This window comes from Diplodia seriata (genome assembly GCF_021436955.1).
Source record: "Diplodia seriata strain FDS-637 chromosome Unknown scaffold_7, whole genome shotgun sequence".
Taxonomy (NCBI): Eukaryota; Fungi; Ascomycota; class Dothideomycetes; order Botryosphaeriales; family Botryosphaeriaceae; genus Diplodia; species Diplodia seriata.
In genome coordinates, this window is record NW_027117314.1 from 1,950,581 (window position 1) to 1,970,485 (window position 19,905).

The 19,905-nt window shown below is 55.9% G+C and overlaps 5 protein-coding genes across 5 annotated transcripts; 3 read left to right on the plus strand and 2 right to left on the minus strand.

Annotated features, from left to right (window-relative positions):
• Positions 1-2,249: 2,249 nt before the first annotated feature.
• SLS55_007328 (uncharacterized protein) lies at positions 2,250-3,971 on the minus strand (the record flags this gene model as incomplete). Its single annotated transcript, XM_066778748.1, has 4 exons — positions 2,250-3,403; positions 3,456-3,547; positions 3,600-3,700; positions 3,759-3,971. 4 exons carry the CDS (start codon positions 3,969-3,971, stop codon positions 2,250-2,252), a joined length of 1,560 nt encoding a protein of 519 aa, XP_066631185.1.
• Positions 3,972-8,062: 4,091 nt separating this feature from the next.
• On the plus strand, positions 8,063-9,647 carry SLS55_007329 (uncharacterized protein; the record flags this gene model as incomplete). The annotated part of the gene is made up of 3 exons (XM_066778749.1): positions 8,063-8,433; positions 8,496-9,334; positions 9,412-9,647. 3 exons carry the CDS (start codon positions 8,063-8,065, stop codon positions 9,645-9,647), a joined length of 1,446 nt encoding a protein of 481 aa, XP_066631186.1.
• A 1,061-nt stretch (positions 9,648-10,708) lies between these two features.
• Positions 10,709-14,236, minus strand: SLS55_007330 (uncharacterized protein; the record flags this gene model as incomplete). Its single annotated transcript, XM_066778750.1, has 2 exons — positions 10,709-14,152; positions 14,231-14,236. 2 exons carry the CDS (start codon positions 14,234-14,236, stop codon positions 10,709-10,711), a joined length of 3,450 nt encoding a protein of 1,149 aa, XP_066631187.1.
• Positions 14,237-15,696: 1,460 nt separating this feature from the next.
• On the plus strand, positions 15,697-17,904 carry SPT8 (Transcription factor spt8; the record flags this gene model as incomplete). Its single annotated transcript, XM_066778751.1, has 3 exons — positions 15,697-15,727; positions 15,783-17,628; positions 17,685-17,904. 3 exons carry the CDS (start codon positions 15,697-15,699, stop codon positions 17,902-17,904), a joined length of 2,097 nt encoding a protein of 698 aa, XP_066631188.1.
• A 1,141-nt stretch (positions 17,905-19,045) lies between these two features.
• SLS55_007332 (uncharacterized protein) lies at positions 19,046-19,678 on the plus strand (the record flags this gene model as incomplete). Its single annotated transcript, XM_066778752.1, has 2 exons — positions 19,046-19,201; positions 19,250-19,678. The coding sequence occupies 2 exons, from the start codon at positions 19,046-19,048 to the stop codon at positions 19,676-19,678; spliced, it is 585 nt and encodes a 194-aa protein (XP_066631189.1).
• Between the last annotated feature and the right edge of the window lie 227 nt (positions 19,679-19,905).

The window sequence follows — 19,905 nt, forward strand, 5'->3', positions numbered from 1 at the left end:
AATCAAGGGTTTTGGCGTGTTTTCTGTTTCCACGATGTCTATGACTACTCATACATATTCCCCCCCTGTTATGTGTAACGAAAAAACTTAAGAATCTTTCAAATCTATCCTCGTTCTTGGATGGCTTGCATCTCGCTGGGGGTTGTACGAATGATAAAGTGAGATGGCGTTTCCCGTCCACTCCCTCCCCTTTCTACCTTACGGATGCGTAGCAAGGTGGAGAGATCAGGTCCAAGTGGGGGCTGTTTCTTTTTTTCACTTAAGGTTTAGGCTCCTTTCACTGGCATTTTGGCGCTGTGGCAGGTTCCCTTAGTTTCTCTTGATGTCAATTCGAGATCCCCTGTTGCAAGTTTCACATGCTCCTGATTTTCTCGGATGCCCCGCCACTCTGGCACCCGACCAAACCTATTTCAGCTTTTACGCAATCCTGTGAATGGTAGTTCTGCGGGTACCGGCGCGGCCCGTCCGGTACCTGTCATCCCTTTTTGCGCAACGTTACTTTCTCTTCAAAAAGACGCGTTTCTTCGTACTTACGATTGAAGTCGTCGTTCGTATCCTCCGCGCCAAGCAAGAAGTAAAACGACCAACTGCACATAAGAAGGCTTGGACAGGCTTCCGTATTTCCGGCGGGACGCACATAGCAAAACGAAAGGGTCATATCCAGCAACGCTATGTGATCTTTGCCTCGACAGGGATCGCGTGCGGTCTACCATGGGCTAATAAATACAGCGCCTGAATCACTGGTTGCACCCTTTCTTCCACATCGTCCGAACACTTCCCTCGTGCCTCAATAACCGATACGTCAAAGCAGCGCCCAACCGCCAATTCTACGGCTACAGCCGGCATACAGGCCATCACCAACAACTTTCAGATCCTGTATTAAAAACGTGTAGCTTCCTTGAATCAACAATGGCATTGGCGAGGTATATATGCGCTCGGAGGCTGTAGTTAAGCGATCGCGCGTGCGATGTATAGGACTCCAGAACGCTGCAGGTGGCCTGCATGCTGTGATGTTATGTGGCTTCTTTCATCCGCAGCCCAGCCTGGCGCACGCAGAACAGGAATACCGCTGCATTCCTCGCTTCCGCGGATAACGACAGCCGCAGTGAGGACAGAGAAGAAGAGTAAGCACATATGCAAAGCTCGCCTTGGCTTGCCATCTAGTTCAATCCGCGCCTTTTGGAATCCTCGAGCTCTTAAGATCGCCCTTCCAACACTTTCACGACCCATACCGTCCCGCCAACGCACTCGTACCCAGACAATGTGGCGAATGAACGGCATCTCACAGACCACACCGGCGTCGTCGGTGAAGGTGTTCTTCACTGCACGTCCGCAGCATCTCTTCGAGACTGACTGGTGCAGTTCTCCTTCCAAATTCGCTGCTTTTTGCTCCGCCCCTGCTCCTATTGCTTGATACCCTGCACGTGCGGGATGTCTATCATAGGCATTGTGGACGGGATGGGAGACCCCAATTTCGAGCAACCGAACCGGACATCCAAGTCTAGGAAGAAGAAGATAAGGAGGGATAAAAGTAGCGGAGGAGCGAGCACGCAGGCTGAATGGTCGGAGGGAGGTGGTGATGAGTGGAATAATGGTAGGGATACGGATTGATGGACAGAGTGAGGGAGAGGGAAGTAGTCGCGCAGAATGTGTGAGATACATGCAATTACACGACATGATAACTATTTGTTTTGACCAGCTTTTTAGGGGCAGAAAAGCAAAAGCAAATAAGGCTCCCGGTAGCTTCAAAACCAGGCAAGGATCGTAAGCGCAGACGTTTCAGTGAGCTGGCTGATGCGAGACCCTTTGTACGATCTTTCCTCGACGAATCGATGCATAAACATGCATGGGGTGACGTCATTGTGTCTGCACTGGCTCCTCGGGAGTGCATCGCCAGCATATGGGACTTACGCGAAAGATCCTGGGGTGCGATAACGAAGAAACCGCGGATGCGTACAGGATATATCACTTCAGGCCTGACCGATAAGCTTCATTGAATGGAAGATGGCGACTCACTTTTGGAACGAGGACGAAGAAAAACTAAAGGATCACCAGCGAGAGACGTGTGAAGCTGAAAGCTTGAGTATTTAGATATATACAGGCCACCACTACGGCCAAACCAAAGTCCAACCCGTAAAACTTCGAGAGCACGAGGGAAAAATAGAAGGAAGAAAAGAGAATCAACGCCACATGATCATATCACATGAAAAGGAGAGACATAGAAAAAGACAAATCCTCTCCCATCATCGTCAGTCTCCCGTCCTCACAACCTCCAGCTGACTGGCCTCCACGTCCTTCTCGAACATAGCCTCCGCCCTCGTCTTGATCGGTGCATCCGCATCCACAGCAGCGCCAGCGCCGTCACCCTCAAGCCCCACGTGGCTGTCGCGATACGCGTCCAGCTCCTTAGCCTTGCACACGTTCAGGTAGATCGGGAAGCTCCAGGCGACGACGAAGAAGGCGAGCGGGACGACCATGGCGTGGCGGGTGCCGGTGCGGTCAGCCACATTGCCCAGAATCGCGGGGACGACGGCGCCGCCGCAGATGCTCGCGACGAGGAACGAGGCGCCGCGCTTGGTGTGGCGGCCGAGGCCGCGCAGCGAGAGCGTGAAGATGGTGGGGAAGATGCAGCTCTCGAAGAAGAGGACGAGCATGAGCATGGCCAGGCCGGCCCAGTTGGCGCGCGTGCCGTCGCCGGAGTCCACCGCGATGGCGCACACGATGAAGACCATGATCAGCGTCTGGTACGCGAGCAGCACGAGGCGCGGCTTCATGTAGTACATCAGCCCCGCGGCGGAGAAGCGGCCGACGGCGAAGAGGGCCTGGGCGATGGCGTAGAAGTTGGCGCCCTGGTGCTGGGCCTGCACGAGGGGGATGTCGGGGCGGGCCTGGGTGAAGTAGTTGATGAAGTAGCCCGCGATGCCGACCTGGGCGCCGACGTACGAGAACTGCGCGGCCACGCCCCAGAAGAGCGTGAACTGCTTGCGCATCGGCTTGTCGACGAAGCCCGTCGCCGCCGTCGTGAGTTCCGCCTGGTCCGCCATGTCGGCGTCGGTGATCTCCGGGATGGGCGCGAAGTAGAAGACGATGGCGAGCAGCCCGACGAAGGCGGCGATGCCCAGGTACACGTACTGCACCGACTCGAGCGACTTGCCGTCCTCGCCCACGTTCTTGAAGATGACGTACGACGCGAGCACCGGCGCCACCACGGAGCCGACGGCCTGGAAGGATTGCGAGAGCTCGAGACGGAACTCGGACCACTTGGGCGGCCCGCACACGGCGATGTACGGGTTGGCGGACGTCTCGAGCGTGGAGAGGCCGCTGCCGACGATGAACATGGCGCCGCAGAAGCCGCCGAAGGAGCGCTTGACGGCGGCGGGCCAGAACATGAGGGCGCCGACGCCTGGGTTGGCGGGTTAGCCGTGTTTTGTGGGAGAGGTGCGTGCATGACTTACAGTAGATGGACAGGCCCAGCATGAAAGTGTAACGGTAGCCAAACTTCCTGACGAACCAGCCGGAATAGGTGAGGGGACCGATGAAGTACGCTCTGAGAACTCGTCAGATGAATGGCAAATATGGTCGATAGAACAAAGACATACCCGAAGTAAGCACCTTGAAGACCTGAGGATTCGCCCTGGGTGATGTTGAGGGCGACCTGGAAGCGCGAGTTCAAGACATCCAGCAGGCCGTAAGCAAAGCCCTGCCAGAGATGTCAGTGTCGTTGCCTTGGGTTTCAGGACTTGACCGCGGGAGCATACCCAGAGGAAGAAGAGAACTGTGACAAGAGTAACGGGAACGATGGACTGGCGGGTAGTGATCTGAGAGGCGCCAGTGACGACTTTGTCGCTAACGCTCTTCTTGCGACGGTCGTCGGCGATGGCCTCGGCGGCCGAAGGGCGTCTCGCCTGCTGGGCGTGCACGTCGTCGAGCGTCGGCTCAGCGCCGCCCTTGATCGGAATGCTCAGACCCATTGCGAAGGATGGGGTCGAAGGATGGAGTCCAAGAATGAAAGGCCTGGAGAATGAGTGGTGAAGAGAACGGTGCGAAGCTCTCCAGTGAGTGAAGAGGGCCCGTGAGTCTCCTGCAGACTGGAGCTGATGTGGTGGGGACGAAGCAAGGTATTTGTACGCCGTCGTGCAGAGCGGCTATCCACGACCAAAGCAAACGGCCGGCATCCGTCGTCGGCCATCCCCAGAATCCCTCGGCGGAGCAAAGCTGGGGAAAAGACACAAGCGCGCCACCAGTGGAGGCCGGACAGGCCATGTCGCGATCCAGGCTCGCGCTAGCCCCGGTCTCCGCGCTGCGCTAGAAGCATTCCAGAGCTTCCGCCGAGGCTGCTAGAGCAGAGGCGGCATGGTGGGGGAGCTAGGGTGCGGGCAGGGGTGGTGATGAATGACGCGGAGCGCGGCAATTGCGATGGAGAGGGAGCAAGCATCGCGCAAGCTTCCCGCACCCTTGGCACACGGCTGGTCAGCCCGCAGCCCCTCCCAGCGCCAATCCGCGCAGGCGGCGACAGCCACAGCGCCGCATGGCGTGGCTGCATGGAGCGGACGCGGTCCAGGGTGTTCGGTGGGCACGTCTGGAGCCATCTGTCGGCGAGCGCGGGGATGCGGGGCCAATCGTCGCCATCCAAAGCCCTCAACAGCTTCACTCGCCGTTCAATGAGATCGAGTCTGGCTTGAGCCACTTCTCAGCCCTACTGTCTCGCCCAGCACCAACGCCGTACTGCAGTGGTTGGCGTGAGCCTCAACGATGGATCGACCCGTGTGGCTTTGGATAGACAGGAAACATACATTAGCTAGCTAGTCATTAGGGAACTCGTGGCGCTGAAGGTCCGACAATCCTCCAATGAGCTTCAATGAAAATGCAAAAAGTTCGAGCAAAATGACTATCGAAGTAAGCAAACCAAAGGACGAAGAAGAGAAAGAAAAAAGAAAAAAGCCGCAGTCGTTATCAGAGCACTAGTAAGTAACGCCAAGGAATGGCTCGGGAATTCCGAGGTGATAGTAATACAGGTGGGAGAATAATGTAAGGTAAAAATACAATCGCGATTAGGGCCGTGAAGTTGTGCGTGCGAGAAGAAAATAGAGACACGGAACCATGATAAACCGAGCATCGGAATGATGCAAGGGAGAAGTGAAGGGATCTGGTACTAATCGGCAAAAAGCGCAAACAACAGACGACAAACAATAGATGAATCAAAGAACTCCTTGCGTGAGCCAATACTTCTGCCTATGAGTAGTTGGAGGAAGCCGAAGTGGGTTGCGATCCAGGAATGACGTGGGTATTCGAAGACTTATCCCCATTTGCACCATGTACACGGATCGTGTGCACAGTAGGGGCACCTTACCGAGTTGGCGTACAGGTTGGGGCTGCCGCACTGACAGCATGTCCAAACGTCATTGTACGGCAAGGAGTTGTGCGGAATTGTGCCATCCGAGTTCTGCATCCTCAAACGGGGAGACGGTAGTAGGCCATGGAAAGTGCCGGAAGCCGGGATGACAGGGGTTCCGGTAGGTAGGGGTCGGCAGTCATTGTGTTCAACCACCTTATTAACTTCATCTTTCTGCGGTGGGCTGCTGCGAATAGATCCTCCCTCTTCGAATGTGCTTGTTGTCTCTAACGACTCCCTCCACGGCGTGACCGGGCAGTAGCCGCACTGTAAATGACCACAGAGTGGACAGGCCGGGGCATGAACCTCAAGATTTGCGCCTCCACACTGGCAGCAGGTCCAAATGTTACTCATGATTGTGATATCGTAAGTTGAGTTTGGCTCTGCTGACGCTATGGAAGGCGAGTGTTTGCCTTGTCGACGGAGGAAAGTTCGAGTTGGAGCTTTGAATTCGCTAAGCTGAGCCGTGAAGGAGGGATTTGAGGAAGATCAGAGTTTGAGAAGCTGGAGAGATGGAGTTCTGGATATTCAACCTAAGCTGGCCCTCTACAAGACTAGACCGTGGCGATCGCGGGGACCCAATATATACGAAGATTGTGCAAAGTGAAGCGGGCGTCTCAAGGAGCTGAAAAAACGCATGTGCGGGTTGCACACTGCTGCGGAATTCGCCCCACTGCTCGTAGACTGTCGCCCTTCAAGAAGCCTGGGCCGAAGTCTATTGGATGACAAGCAGAGGGACCGAGTCCCGTGAGGGTGTTTCGTAACATGAGGACTGAATGATAGCAGTGGCTCAGCAGGGAATACGCCCGTCAGGAAAAGGATTCGGCGATTCCGAAAGCTTAACTCGCCTTTTTACAGAGCTTTGGGACAGGGCGAAACCATGATGCCTGATACAGCGCGGTGAGAATACGGGCAGTGCAAGCTTGTTGGCCGGTGGTAAGAGCAGGTCCGAGGGGGAAAAAGACCCGTGATGTGGAGCTAGAAACCATGTAACATGTGATCGACGCATGGAACCATGCGATATGAGGTTAGCAAGATGGGTTGTGCAAATGTTGGGGTGAGACAAGGTATCAGACTCATTCGTGAATGCAAGTGCGTCGGTCCCTCCCGAGGGCCGCAGCGCCACTTGCGCATGTGCGGGACACCAACAAAGATGTGATTAGGCACTGGCTTCGCAAGATCGGTGTGCTAGGAAGGGGAAAATGTTCCGGGGGCAGCCATAGGGAGCGGTGCATGCGGGCAGGGTGTATACAACGAGGGGCACCGCCCAGTCGGCCGCTGTCGCTTGGTGCCGTAGGGCGTCATGACGGGCCAGAGATTGTTGCCGTGTAAGAAGAGCGCGGGTCAGCGGAGAATGGTGGCTGAGAGATCCAAGGCGGCTGCTGGAGGCACGGCGTTGAGATGGTTCTACAGCCGGTTGCGGCCGCCAAAGCCGCCAAAGGTCGCACAAGCACGAGGCTACGAGCAACGGCCGTCGCCGTCGGCGGCTGCCTGCGAAAACCTGCAGCAGCCCCGCGCTAGATTCCCTTGCACATCGCCTCTTGCGCGCTGCTACGTCAGTAGTTTGCCGGCGGCGCGTGGAGGGCAGGCGCCCTGCACAGCAGCCGAGACCGCGGCGAGTGCCACGCTGGCAGAGCAAAGGCCGGAACGGGATGCTGAGCCTCAGGTTAGATCTGGCGTGTGACAAGCGTTGGACTGCTGGCAGGGCGAAAGGCGGCGGAGCATGAGTGGTGAGGCGGGCGGTCGAGGCGTTGCATTGACGAGCAGAGTCACACGCAGCGAGGAACTGGAAGGGGACACAGCTTGTTTACCAAACGCGTCCTCGAAGACGAAACGCGTCCGTACGACCCCGCTGTGACGTAGCTGCCTACCGGGGCTTACCCCGGCGCCCGCGCCACAGGCCCAGCCCCGCAAGGCTTCCCCGCCAGACCGCGCTCAACACCATGCCTCGCATCTCCCATGATACTTCAGCCTCGCTCCCAATTCTGCCCTGGCCCACGCGGCAGCCACAGCAAATTACCCACTACTGCTCCATCACCCGCATCGGCACCGCCCGACACACAAGGCTGACGCCTCCCGCCCGGGCCGCTCCGGAGGACCCGATCGAGTGAGCCCTGTGACTGTCGAGACACTTATCATCAGCCCGGCCTCGCCGATTCAGCCGGCAGCCAATAGCTTACAAAGACTCAAGTCCCAGTTCTCCGTTATGCGACTTGTAGGCCATGTTTTTCTCATTCAACACCAATTACCGGCAGTGCCAATGTCCATCTGAATGCAAACTCATCAGTTAGACGCCCACATTCCTTCACCTCTAATCGAACAAGGGGTTTTCTCGTTGACTTGTCTCCCTCTCGCCATGTTTCATCCAACCTGTCTCCCCGACGCAAATGTCTCAGACTTCTGTTTGCAGTGAACACTTCTCATTCTCAAAACTCGAGCTGGGGATCTAGCTTTCCCCTCCCCCCTTGTCCCTCCATTTTTTCCTGAGTGTATCCCGACAGCATGGTGCAGAATGTCGACCTTGTATCTGTGCTTCGCGATGCCCCGGAATCTCGGCGGGTCGACGCTAAAACAGGCCAACCCCTCCATCAGGAGAAACATCAACGAAGAAAATCCATTGCAGACCAGAAGCGAGAAGTCGACGAGCAAGCGACCGCTGCTGGTGTCTCCATGAACAGCTTCGCTCATCTGGACCAGAAGAAGATACTCCGCAAGATGGACATCCGCATCGTCCCCATCCTCGCTCTTCTCTACCTCATGTCCTTCCTCGACCGCTCGAACATCGCCAACGCCGAAGTCGAGGGCCTCAGCAAAAGCCTTCACATGACCGGCGGCCAATACAACTGGACGCTGACAATCTTCTTCTTCTCCTACTGCGCCTTCGACTTGCCCAGTAACATCGTACTCAAGAAGCTACGTCCCAGCATATGGCTGCCGACAACCGTGGTTGCGTGGGGAATCGTCATGACGCTCATGGGTCTTGTTCAAAGCTACAAAGGACTTCTCGCCGCAAGGTTTTTCCTGGGGCTCACTGAAGCCGGGTACACACAACCCTCGCCGCACGCCTCGCACGCATTCCGAACGTCGCTGACCAAAAGAGCAGACTCTACCCAGGAGCAACCTTCTACATCACGACGTGGTACTGCCGCGGCGAAGCGCTTTGGCGCCAATCGCTCTTCTTCAGCGCCGCCAGCATCGCGGGCGCCTTCTCGGGGATCCTCGCCTTCGCCATCGCCAAGATGGACGGCGTCGGCGGGCTCGAAGGCTGGCGCTGGATCTTCATCCTCGAGGGGCTCGGCACCATCGTCGTGGCCTTCGCCTCCTACTTCGTCATCTGGGACTACCCGCAGACGGCCACCTTCCTCAGCGCCGAGGAGCGCGCCTTCGTCGTCCACCGCCTGCGCTACCAAACCGTCTGCACCGACACCGACGCCTCGGGCCGCATCACCATCGTCCCGCAAGACGACGCCCACGACTCCGCCGTGCGGTGGGCGCACGTGCGCGCCGCGGTTCTCGACTGGCAGCTGTGGGTCAACGTCGTCGTGTACTGGGGGGTGGCGTGCCCGCTGTACGGCGTCGCGCTGTTCCTGCCGACCATCCTGACCGCGGGCATGCGCGTGTCGCCGTCGGCGGCGCAGCTGCTCACCGTGCCCATCTACGTGTCGGCCGCTGCGTGCTCCATTCTGTTCGCGTACCTGAGCGACCGCAGCGGCCGCCGCTCGCCCTTTTTGCTCTTCTTCTTCCTCGTCATGGCCGTCGGTTTCGTGACGTGTATCTCGTCGAGCAGACCCGGCGTCGTCTACGCCGGCGTCTACATCGCCGCCTGCGCCATCTACCCCGCCTTCCCCGCCAACGTGACGTGGCTGAGCAACAACCTCGCCGGCACGTCCAAGCGCGCCGCCGCCATGGGGATCCAGATCGGCTTCGGTGCGTTGGGTGGTGGTAAGTGTTTTGTATTCCTTCTCCCCCGAAAGGAGGGAGAAGAAAAAGAAGGGCTGACACTAAGAAAAAAAAAACAGCAATGGCATCCAACTTCTACCGCGCCCGCGACGCGCCCCGCTACGTGCTCGGCCACGCGCTCGAGCTGGGCTTCATCCTCGCCGGCGCCACCGCCGCCGCCGTGCTGATGCTCGCCTACTCGGTCCTCAACCGCCGCCGCCAGCACGCCGTCACCCGCGGCGCCCACTTCGACTACACCCCCCGCCAGTTGAGCGAGATGGGCGACAAGGCCGTGACCTTTCGCTATTTCCTGTAAAAGAAACGAGTGAGAGAGAGAACGTTGACGGGGCTTCTATGTGTGTGTCTGTGTGACGGGTTTTTACGTAGAAAGACTTGGTGGCTTGGCTGAGATTTTTTGTCGCAAGGGGCTGAGAATAAGGTAGACTTTAGAAGGAAACGATGGATTGAGGGCGTTACAACTTTATACTTGTACCTTTGGCTGTGACAGATGATCTTTTTACCCTGAAGTAATAGTAATAGTAATGAGGGAGAAATAGACACAAACATGGGAAGATGCTATAGAATGGCTGTCGCAAATGCGGGAGGCAAATGTGATGTTTCCATGTACTCTCACCTAGGAATCCGACAGGGCCGGTGTGGTCTGTGAGGTGGCGCTTTCGCTTTTGTTGCCGTTCGTCCGCATTCGACCGTCTTTTTGTGCTGGGGGCATGGTAGGCACTCAACGTTTTTCATGTGCTGTATTCTCTATCAAGATGAGTGAGAGCAGTTGGAGTGGAAATCTTTTTCTATCAAAGCAAAGCAAAGGAAATGCCATCCGAACTCTGACTACATCCACCGCCTATTACTGATGTGCCGATGAGCTGGAGTTTGTGAAAGAGTGACTGAAGTTTGATTAATGAAAAGTCAAGGGTAACCCAGAATAGCAGCCCTTCCAGCCATGCAATTATCCCGGTAAAGCCGATCAAAGTTTGACTGTGTACTTGAAGTTCCGTCGCAGCCGAAGAGTCCCAAGCGAAGAGCTGCGACCATCGCGGGAATCCAACAGCGAACACAGCAATTGTAAAGGTAGTCGAGGTCCATGAGAAGGCGGGCTATATTCTCCGGTGAGCAGAAGCAATTGTTAGGTTGGTCCTCCTCATCTTGGTCCTATGAACTTCTCGAAGTCCAGCTGAACGGGTGAGGCATGGTGGTCCTCAACTTAAGAGGTCTTGTATTTTTGAATACGGTGAAGCGAATGGGTCGTCAAGATTTGAAACGTTGGCGAATTGATTCGGCGTTTGAGATATTGGCGTTGACGTGAAACTCGCTAATTGGGCAGATAAGTAAGCCCTCAAGGACGAGAACGAGTCGTAGGACTTAGTCAAGGAGACTCGGCTCCGAGTTGGCCGTACGACTACCTGATGAAGGGTCATAATTGTGTACCCATCTTTGGCGAAGGGGTGTCGGACCGGTTGAGGTTGGGATAGCACGAGGTGTAGCAGAAGAGGACGTACCATCAGCTGTAGCCAGTACAGCCGAAGGGCTGCTCTGGTAATCATCGTGGAGGACAGAGCGTTCCATCTCCTCTTCCAACATGGCAGCACGACGCTGGTCCAAATGCTGCAGCCTTTCCTGGTACTCTCGGTTCGCCCTTCGCGCCATTTCTGCATCATGGTCGTGGACGTTCTGGGCGTAGGCTTGCCATGCGACAGGATCAGATACGTTACTGCTCGTTCTGCGATGACTTTGCGCAGAACTGGCCTGGTAGACAGGCAGGGGGACTCTTGCACTAGGCGGCGGATTCCGCACCGAGCCAGCTTGACGGAACGTTTGAGTAGGGGCCCCGGGTCCAGGTGGTTGAGAAGGCCTGCTGCGGACAGTGGTGTCATTCCTCAGTGCAACCTGGCCAGTATTAAGCGTAGGCCTTGCTCCCGGGCGGAGAATTGCTCCATCTGTGCGCACGCAGATTGTGCAACGGCATTCCTCAGCGCAGGATGCGGCGCACACATGTCCGCAGCCTAGGATCCTTCGGCAACTCTGGTTGCAACTGACTGTATCGTGTGGGAATGGGTGACAGTGTAGAATGCAATGATGACCGCAGGGAAGCTGCCCCTTGCACATCTGTCCGCAGCCACCGTGCACCATCTCCCAGTCATCCAGATTTCCGATGAAAGTCTTGCGCCCATGCTTGGCACAGGTCAGAGGAAGGTGATAGCCAACTCGCATAGTTTCCTCTTTCAGACTCTTCTTACCAGCCAGAATGGTGATAACCTCGGCCCAAATCTTGCTTTCACTGGCGAGAAGTTGGCCGTTGCCGAACATGTAGAAACCTCGTTTGGCGCGCGAAAGAGCAACGCAAACCCGATTCACGTTGTTCAGGAATCCAACTCGGCCTTCAAAGTTGTTTCTGACCAAAGAGAGGAGTATAACCTCATTCTCTTCACCCTGGTACGAATCAACGGTAACCACTCTGAAGTCGCGCCCGGTCCCTTGCAAGTTTGGGTGCGACCTGAGTTTCCTCAGGATCAGCTTGCGTTGGCCATTGTAGAAGGTCAGGACCGTTATGTTGCTGTAGGGCATGCCATTCATGAAGAGATAATTGTAGAATTGGACAATCATGTCCGCTTCCGTTTCGTTGCACGAAGACATCTGGGAATCGACGGTTTCCGGCCACTCATGGGTAAAGAAGAAAGTGTCCATACCACCCATGCCAGGAACAGGAGCGCGAATGGCCGGGTCTTTGACTGACGGGTGGTCCTTGATAAGGTCTCCGTAGATGGGTTTGATAAGGCGTCGGATCTGCGGAATCATGCGCCTCTGCCGCCGCAGAGTGTCGTACTCTACCTCGTTCCTCACAAGGCGTTCGAAGAGCGACATATTGAGGAAGAAAGGCTCGTTTTCATGATCCGAGACATGACAATGAGGCCGAAGTTGCTGGTGGTCGCCAACGAGGATGAGGTGCTCGAGGGAGGGTACGCAAGCCGCTGTCACCGGGGCCTCCAATGTCTCGGCGGCTTCCTCGATCAGGATGATCTTGGGTCGTAGAGAAGACACCAGCGCGCGGTATTTGCTCAGCCCAGTGGTTGTCATGCCGATAATCTTTTGCTTTCTTAGGACCATATGGTCGAGTTCCCAACGACCGACGGCACGCTGTACGACAGCATTTTGGTACTCTTTCGCAACTTCACGGAACGCTTCCAGGATCAGCCCCTTCGCCCGACTCTTCAGATAGTTGTATACCACGCCCCTCATCTTATCCTTGATCTTGTGCATGTTGTCGGTCTTCGATAGTAAACGTTCAACGTCTTCATCTGTGACGTTGACGTTCGTCGAGGTAGAGTGTTTGCCGACAATGCCTTCTGCCAGACTGATTATGCCGCCGGGTAGGGTCTCGTAGTCCTCGTCGTCTTTGACCATGTTCTCGGCTTCGATTTCTTTGAGTTGCTCAAACTCGAGGTCGATCTCTTCATACTCAAAAGCGAAATCATCTGGAGGGATGCCCCGCTCAACACGATCGTAGTGTTTGCCAATCCAATCAGCAATCCGATCCTCAGCGATAGTGTCTTGCTGGGCGCCATGAGATTCCCAGCGAGTATCACCACGCTCGAACGATTCGAATTGTTTTTCGGTGATGATGTTGAGCTGGCGGAGGAGAGTGTGGGACAAGAAATCACTACCGACTTGCAGGGGAGATAGAAGCGTACGCATCTGTCTCTCTAACTTCTTCAAGCGCATGCTGGCGGGACCCATGGAGCCACCGGCAATGGGCGGTGGCCTATCGGCCTGCTTGAGCTCATAGAGCGTACGCTTCTTAATCTCCTCATCCCGCGAGCGACCGCCCAGACGTGCGAAGTTTGGCTCGAAGGCTGCAACGTGGCGCATGAGCTGATCCAGAGCGTGATTCGTCTGGCAAGCGACAATGATGGGCGCATCGAACCCTTCCTCCATGTTGTTGAGTAGGGCCTTTAGAGCGACCACTGATACATGGGTTTTTCCAGTGCCTGGGGGTCCTTGGATAATTGCGCACTTCTTCGTAAGCATGCGCTGTAGGGCCTGAACTTGAGTCCTGTCAAGCTCTGTCTTCAGGTTGTCCGGCCACGGTTGAAGGACGTTCATGGTCTCTACACCCTCGAAGACAGGAGTAAGATCCAGGTTTGGGTTGCTTTCGATGTACTTCGGGGTGCCGACAGCTGTCTCAAGGCTGATGAGATGCTCCGACAAAGGAAAAGATTCCCTCATCAACTTCTGTAGCGCACGGAGGGTGTGCCGTGTACCCTCGAAGTAACTGCTACGCTCTTCAACCATTAGCCAGCTTTGGCCAGGATCAATTTCGATTTCCTCAGAGCGTGGAAAGAAGATGTCGATCTCAGGCGGGTCTTGGACCAGGTTGGACAGCGGCCTAGCGGCGACGACCGCCACGATACATTTATGTTGGAAGTTATCATCCTCCGGCGTCAGGACAATAAGGGATCCGGTGAGCAACCGCTTGGATTGCTCCCAATGGATTCGCTTTCCAGCGCGGGCAAGGGAAAACTGAACCCGAGCGGCGAGTCCACGGGGGCAGAAAGTAAAGCCAACGATATGTACGTTGCTGTACAAGCCTACAGTGCTGCCGTATTCCTCTTCCTTGCCCCACGACTTTGTACGGATCCGGCCAACAGCTTCCCGTAGGGGTCGAATTGTATCCTCTCTCAGAAGCTCAAAGTGGCTCTCGAGATACGTCTCCTTAGAGCTCCAGGGGCCGTCGATATTGTTTGGGGGGATTGCGACCGTATCATTGAGGAAGTCATCAGTGTCAAGGATCTCCTCAGTGGTCGGTACCTCTGGCCGGGACAGCCATGAATCAGTGGCAACCGGAAGATCTGCCTCAGCTACGTATTTTCGGATAGCATGAGGCACGGCCATAGAAGGATCGACGAGCGAAGATCTGGCGGATGGCCCAGCAATGTTCGTCCGCGAGAACCTCTCTTGGAGCTGTGGATTTAGCTCGTCGTCTTCAGCGTCCAGTGAGATCAGATTGGCTGGGGAAGTCCCAGTCGCGGTAGGACGTTGCGTCGCGATAGGACGTTGGGTCACTGTACTTGGAGTCGCAGGACCACGTTGAGTCACAGCGGCTGGTTGAGCCGACTGAAGTGAGCCGGCAGCAGAGATCGAAGCATCTCTGGTTGTTGTACTTGCTGACGACCCAGATTCAGGTGGCGGCGGTGGGCTTTGCAAGAATGTCTTGAACTGAGGTTTTTTGCGGCCCATGTTGACTGAGAGCACTGGAAGGACTACAATGCTTGTCAGTAAAGGCAGCTTCAGCGGGGCGAGCAAGAGTGTCGTGGGTGAGCGGCGGTGATGCGTATCTGTAGACGAAACGTACCAGGTACTTTCCGTGGAGGTGACTCGCGCAGTCGCGAAGTGCGCAGATTTTTGGTGGCGAGGGAGAGGAGCTGGTGGGGTGCGGGCGAGCGAGCGGCGGGTGAAGAGTTCAGTGGGCGGGTGGTTGCCGCGAGCTGATGGAAAAGGCAATCGCGCCGGGCGCCGTGGCAACCGGTGCTCTTGGGCCTCACCAGTATTCTTCCCTGTATTCTTCCCTGATGATGATAAGCCTCACTCGGCAATGTTGATGAGCTCTGGTCTTTGCTCGTGTAGCTGAGAAGCAAAGGGCTCTTCAAACAATTTTGAAGGGAAACAATCGGGCACGAGCGCAGCCAGTAACAAAGCAGCAGCGAAGGGTACCAAAAAAGGCAACTTCGACTTGATGTACGATAGGAAACAACGAACGGCGATGGATTAAGAAGAGCAGATGGATTATATGAGAAGCGCTACTACTGTAGGACAGATATGCTTGAGTCCCGGATTGGCATCAACGCGGCGGGAAGCTGCGGCAGCTGCGAGGCAGCCTTCCAGTTGGGAGCGCGCGCATCGGCGCCAGGCCGTCAAATGGTGAATCTGCCATGACCAAACTTGCCGATGGCAGTTGGAGCGATGCACGTTTTGTTTGCGGGTTTGGCTGTTCCTGCGCGACGGCTGTCGACTATGGAGGCAGAGGTGTCGTCGGCGGAGGATCGACAGCGACGGGCTCTTGCGGGCCAGGACGAGCCCTGCGCCTTCACCTCCCGCGCCGTGGATCTGCCGAAAACGCGTGCAACGTCGACCTCGTGCTTGTGCTGCTCGACTGACAACCATCCGCCAAAGCGCTATCGCGGGCCTGCCTCTGCCAGAGTCCTCCCAAGCGACGCCCGAGCTCCCGGCTATCCGCCTACTGCTGCGTTTGTTTGGGCGCCGCGACCCAGCTTCCGCCGCGCGAGCAAACGGACCATCCCCGCAGCCACCCGCAACCCGCGACCCGCAAATACACTGCGTAAAGCGCGCCCAACATGGTGAGCTTTGAGGACGATGACGAGAACGGTGCTTGCCCTCCGTCCGCCCCTGTAATGCCACGCCATCTCTAAACCAGCCGCAGAGTCCAGCTCCGAGAACGAGGTCGACGAGACCATGGACGACATTGACGAGGGCGACGCCGATGCCGATGCGGATGCTGATGCCGACGCCGATGCCGACGCCGATGCAGATGGCGACGACGATGCAGAAGGGGACAATGACGACGACGATGGGGACAACGAGGAGGAAGACGAGGACCAGGATGACACCCCGGACTCCCCCTCGCGCTCGCAGCGGCCGAGTGCGCCTGACGGGTCGCAAATGCAGAACGGCACCCGTCCGGATGCAGCTCCCTCGCGACAGGACCAGGCCATGCGCCTTGCTTCTGCGTCCCCACGTCGTTCCGTGACGCCAAACGGAAACCTCCCCCTGCACCCAACAGTGCGCTCGGAAGCGCTCACAGCCAGCTCTTACGACATCGTTCCTACCATCGCAGCTCCTCACAGCACATCCATCAACACCATTACCGCGACGCCAGACATGCGCTGGGTGTTCAGCGGCGGTGCGGACGGATACATAAGAAAGTTCAACTGGGTGGACACTGCCAACGCCAAATTGATGTTGACTGTGGCGCAACGCCATCCTTTTGTGGACAGCGTCACGAAAGCCGGCGTTTTGTTAAGTTACTGGGAAAATGAGGAAACTTCAGGTTGGTCGAATAAAGCCTGCCGCATACCGGATGCTAACAGACAAAAAGACAGGACTCCTCCTTCAACAAACGACGATAGCATATCTCTCTCGCCCGTGTATTCTTTAGCTGTTCACCACCAGGCTCTTTGGCTTCTTTCAGGCACTGAATCCGGCGCAATAAACCTTCAGACTGTCCGGCATCAAGAAGGTCATCGCATCACTTCTCTTCGAAAGCACACGTCCGCTGTTTCAGTTTTGAGTCTTGCGCAAGACGAGAAGTCGGTGTTGTCTGGCAGCTGGGACAAGACCATTAATGACTGGGACCTCAACGTTGGGCAGGTCCGTCGGCGATTCGAAACTAGTGGAGGACAAATTTCCGCGATTGAGCAGCGCCCCTTGTCAACACTGCCTGTACCAGAGGAAGCAGGCCCGCCGCTTTATTCCAACGGAACCTTCAGCTCCAACAACGACGCGAAGCCACTCACCAATGGCGTTCTAACAAACGGCGTGCCGGCAGCAGGCCAGGATGAAGATGCGCCGGGAGCCGAAGACGACTCGTTATTTGGCGACAATGATAACGACTCATTATTTGGTGGTAATGGTGATACGGCCGCAAATCCATCAGGTGCTGCATTCGGCGATGATGAGGACGACGAATTTTCAAGAGCCATTGCAAATGAGATTCGGCATGCTGAAGAGCAGGACGCGCAGGGTGATGTGGACATGACGGACGTCGGTGGTCCTGTCCAACCCCTCGATATGTTGCAAGACAACGAGAACGGTGTGCCTGCGGCTGCACCTGCTGAGCAAAATGCGACCGTCCCCAGCGTCACAGCAACACAACCTGATGTCTCAATGAACGGTCTCCCGCACGCGGAAGAAGGCGCTGATGCTGGGGCTTCTGTCTCGAATACCTTCTCTTCACAAGATGACTCAATCCCCTCTTCTGACACCACCTTCCTGGACGCATCCATAGACGGCACATTGCGCGTTTGGGATCGGAGACAGCCAAACCCCATAGCGCGGATTGTCCCTCCTCGCGGCACCCCGCCATGGTGTATGAACGCGTGCTGGTCACCTGACGGCAACTACATATATGCTGGACGCCGCAACGGCACTGTCGATGAGTACAGCCTACAAAAGGGCTTACGGGAACCTTCTCGCACGTTCAGGTTTCCCTCTGTCAGTGGTGCGGTAAGCGCTGTCAGGGCCATGCCGAACGGGAAACACCTCGTCTGGTAAGTTCACATTCACTTCGACACCGACACGTAGCTGTATTGACCCGTTTGTCCAGCGCTTCGTATGATATCCTCCGCTTGTATGACCTCAAGGAACAAGAAGGCACCAAGCACGCGGCCGTTCCGTACACCATCGTACCCGGTCACAGAACCGGAGTCATCTCGCAACTCTACCTCGATCCCACTTGCACGTTTATGATCTCGACGGGAGGCAACAGAGGGTGGGAAGGTAGCTCGACGGAAGTCTTGTTGGGATATGAAGTTCACTCCCTTTGAGGAGTTGCGTGCGGCGGGACAAGAAGTATTTGCGGTCCAAGGCAAAAGCCGTCGGAACGGGACATGTGGGCATTTTGGGATCGGAAAGGTTATACCCAGGATTTGATATACGCAGGCGTTGGAATCCGGCATCTACAAACAAGGGTTTCGTGTCGGAAGAAATTCATAGCGGAATGGCGACTTTGGTTGGCTGCGTCGTACGCTTGCTGAAGCTGGATAGCGTCCAAGGGTCGATAGTCGCGGCACGGCGGGTTGCAAAAGAGTCGAGCCAACCAAAGATATTGCACCCTGCTTATGCGGGTAATTGAATTCTAGATTTGGATGCATACGTGTGTACTGTCTTGACCCGCACATCTATGTCAGAACATCCGCTCCGACGGTGAGGGGGAGGAGGGCGTGCTCGGCAAGTGATGGCTGTCGCGGTTGCTGTCGCGGTTGCTGTCGCGGTCGCGGTTGCGGTGCTTCTTGATACGGGTAGGTGGTTGGTACTCGGCCGGCTTGGTATGTGAGGCAGGTGCCGCCGGCTGAAGCTTTTGTCTGTCCAGGTCACCGCGGCGCGCGGCGGTTGTGAGGGCGCGAGCGGCGGCGTCGTGCAATGCCTCAAGCCGGGCGGGTGGCAGGAGCAAGCCTGGGTTGTCGCTCATAAGACAGCGAAGATTAAACGTTGGGTATATATGTCTTCGGGTGAGTCGGTATTTTCACCTACGGGTAAAAGACAGCTGCATGGCGCAGTGGTACGTTCCAAGATTTGAACTTTAAAGAACTGGCTAACCTTGATCGATGATAGCTTTGCAAGAGATGAAAAAAAACCCCTCTGGGGTTTTCTGTAGCTAACAAGGCACCGAAAGGGCCTCTACAGTTTTGCCATTTTCTTTTTTGGTCACTTCCCCGCCGAAGCTGACGATGGCATCGTCGATTGTCGTCTTTTTTGTCTCTTTGGTTGTTTGCCTGCTCGCCGGTTCGAACTCGAAGCCAGTGGGTGGTGCTCCTGCCGTCTCGCTCACTTCACCTCCATGGTTTCTTAATTGGGCTTAGCGCGTGGGCTGTCGCGGGCGGGCTTGCTTTTCTGCCAAACGCGCCTCAACTTGAGCGACACCGCTACAACTCCCCATCCGCCGGCCTACCTGGCCCTCTACTCGCCATGGCGTCACGCGCGCCTGGTCTCCCTTCGTTCCTGGACTCGGACGAATTCTCCGACATTACTTTGAAATTCAGCGGACGTGAGTTCAAAGCGCACAAGCTCATCCTCGCTGCAAAGTCCGGTTGGTTCAGTAACGCGTTCAAAAGCGCATTCAAGGTGAGTATTATGCTAGGTACCTGAGAATTTTGGCTCACGGTGGAACAGGAAGCTTCGGCGAACGTGATCGAGCTTCATGGCGATGATCCTGAAACCCTCGAAATCGCCCTTCGATTCTTCTATGAAGACCAGATTTCCCCACCCACGCATAAGAAAGTGACGTTCGAGGCCGAACTCGTGTGGTACCTTACCCTCTACGAGGTTTCAAACAAGTATGACATCCCCTCGCTGGCAGATGCCACGGCGCAAATCGTCTATGGTCTCTTCCGCCGGGACGGCCATCTTCTCGCGCACGAAATGATCGCCCATAGTCTCTATCATGAGCTCTCCCATGATGGACATGATTTCAAGAGAAGATACATCGAAGCTATTCGCGAGATTATCCCCCATTTCGACAAAGGCATGAAACAGTTCACCAGAGATAATCCTGAATTCGCAGGTGAGCACAAAATTGTTTCTGCTTATTCCAGTGACTGATTGGCCGCAGTGGATATCATGGCAGACATATGGGATAGACGCTCCAGGGAATGGATGCAGACAGTTCGTTGCCCAGGGCGCGGAGCATGACTGTCCAACTGCATGCTCTCCACAATGCAGAAACCCCCAGAAGGTACTATACGGACATATTGCACATGATCAATGGCCAGTGCATACGCTGCTGCAGCCACATTGATCCATCTCTTCAAGTGGATAGAAAGGCTTGC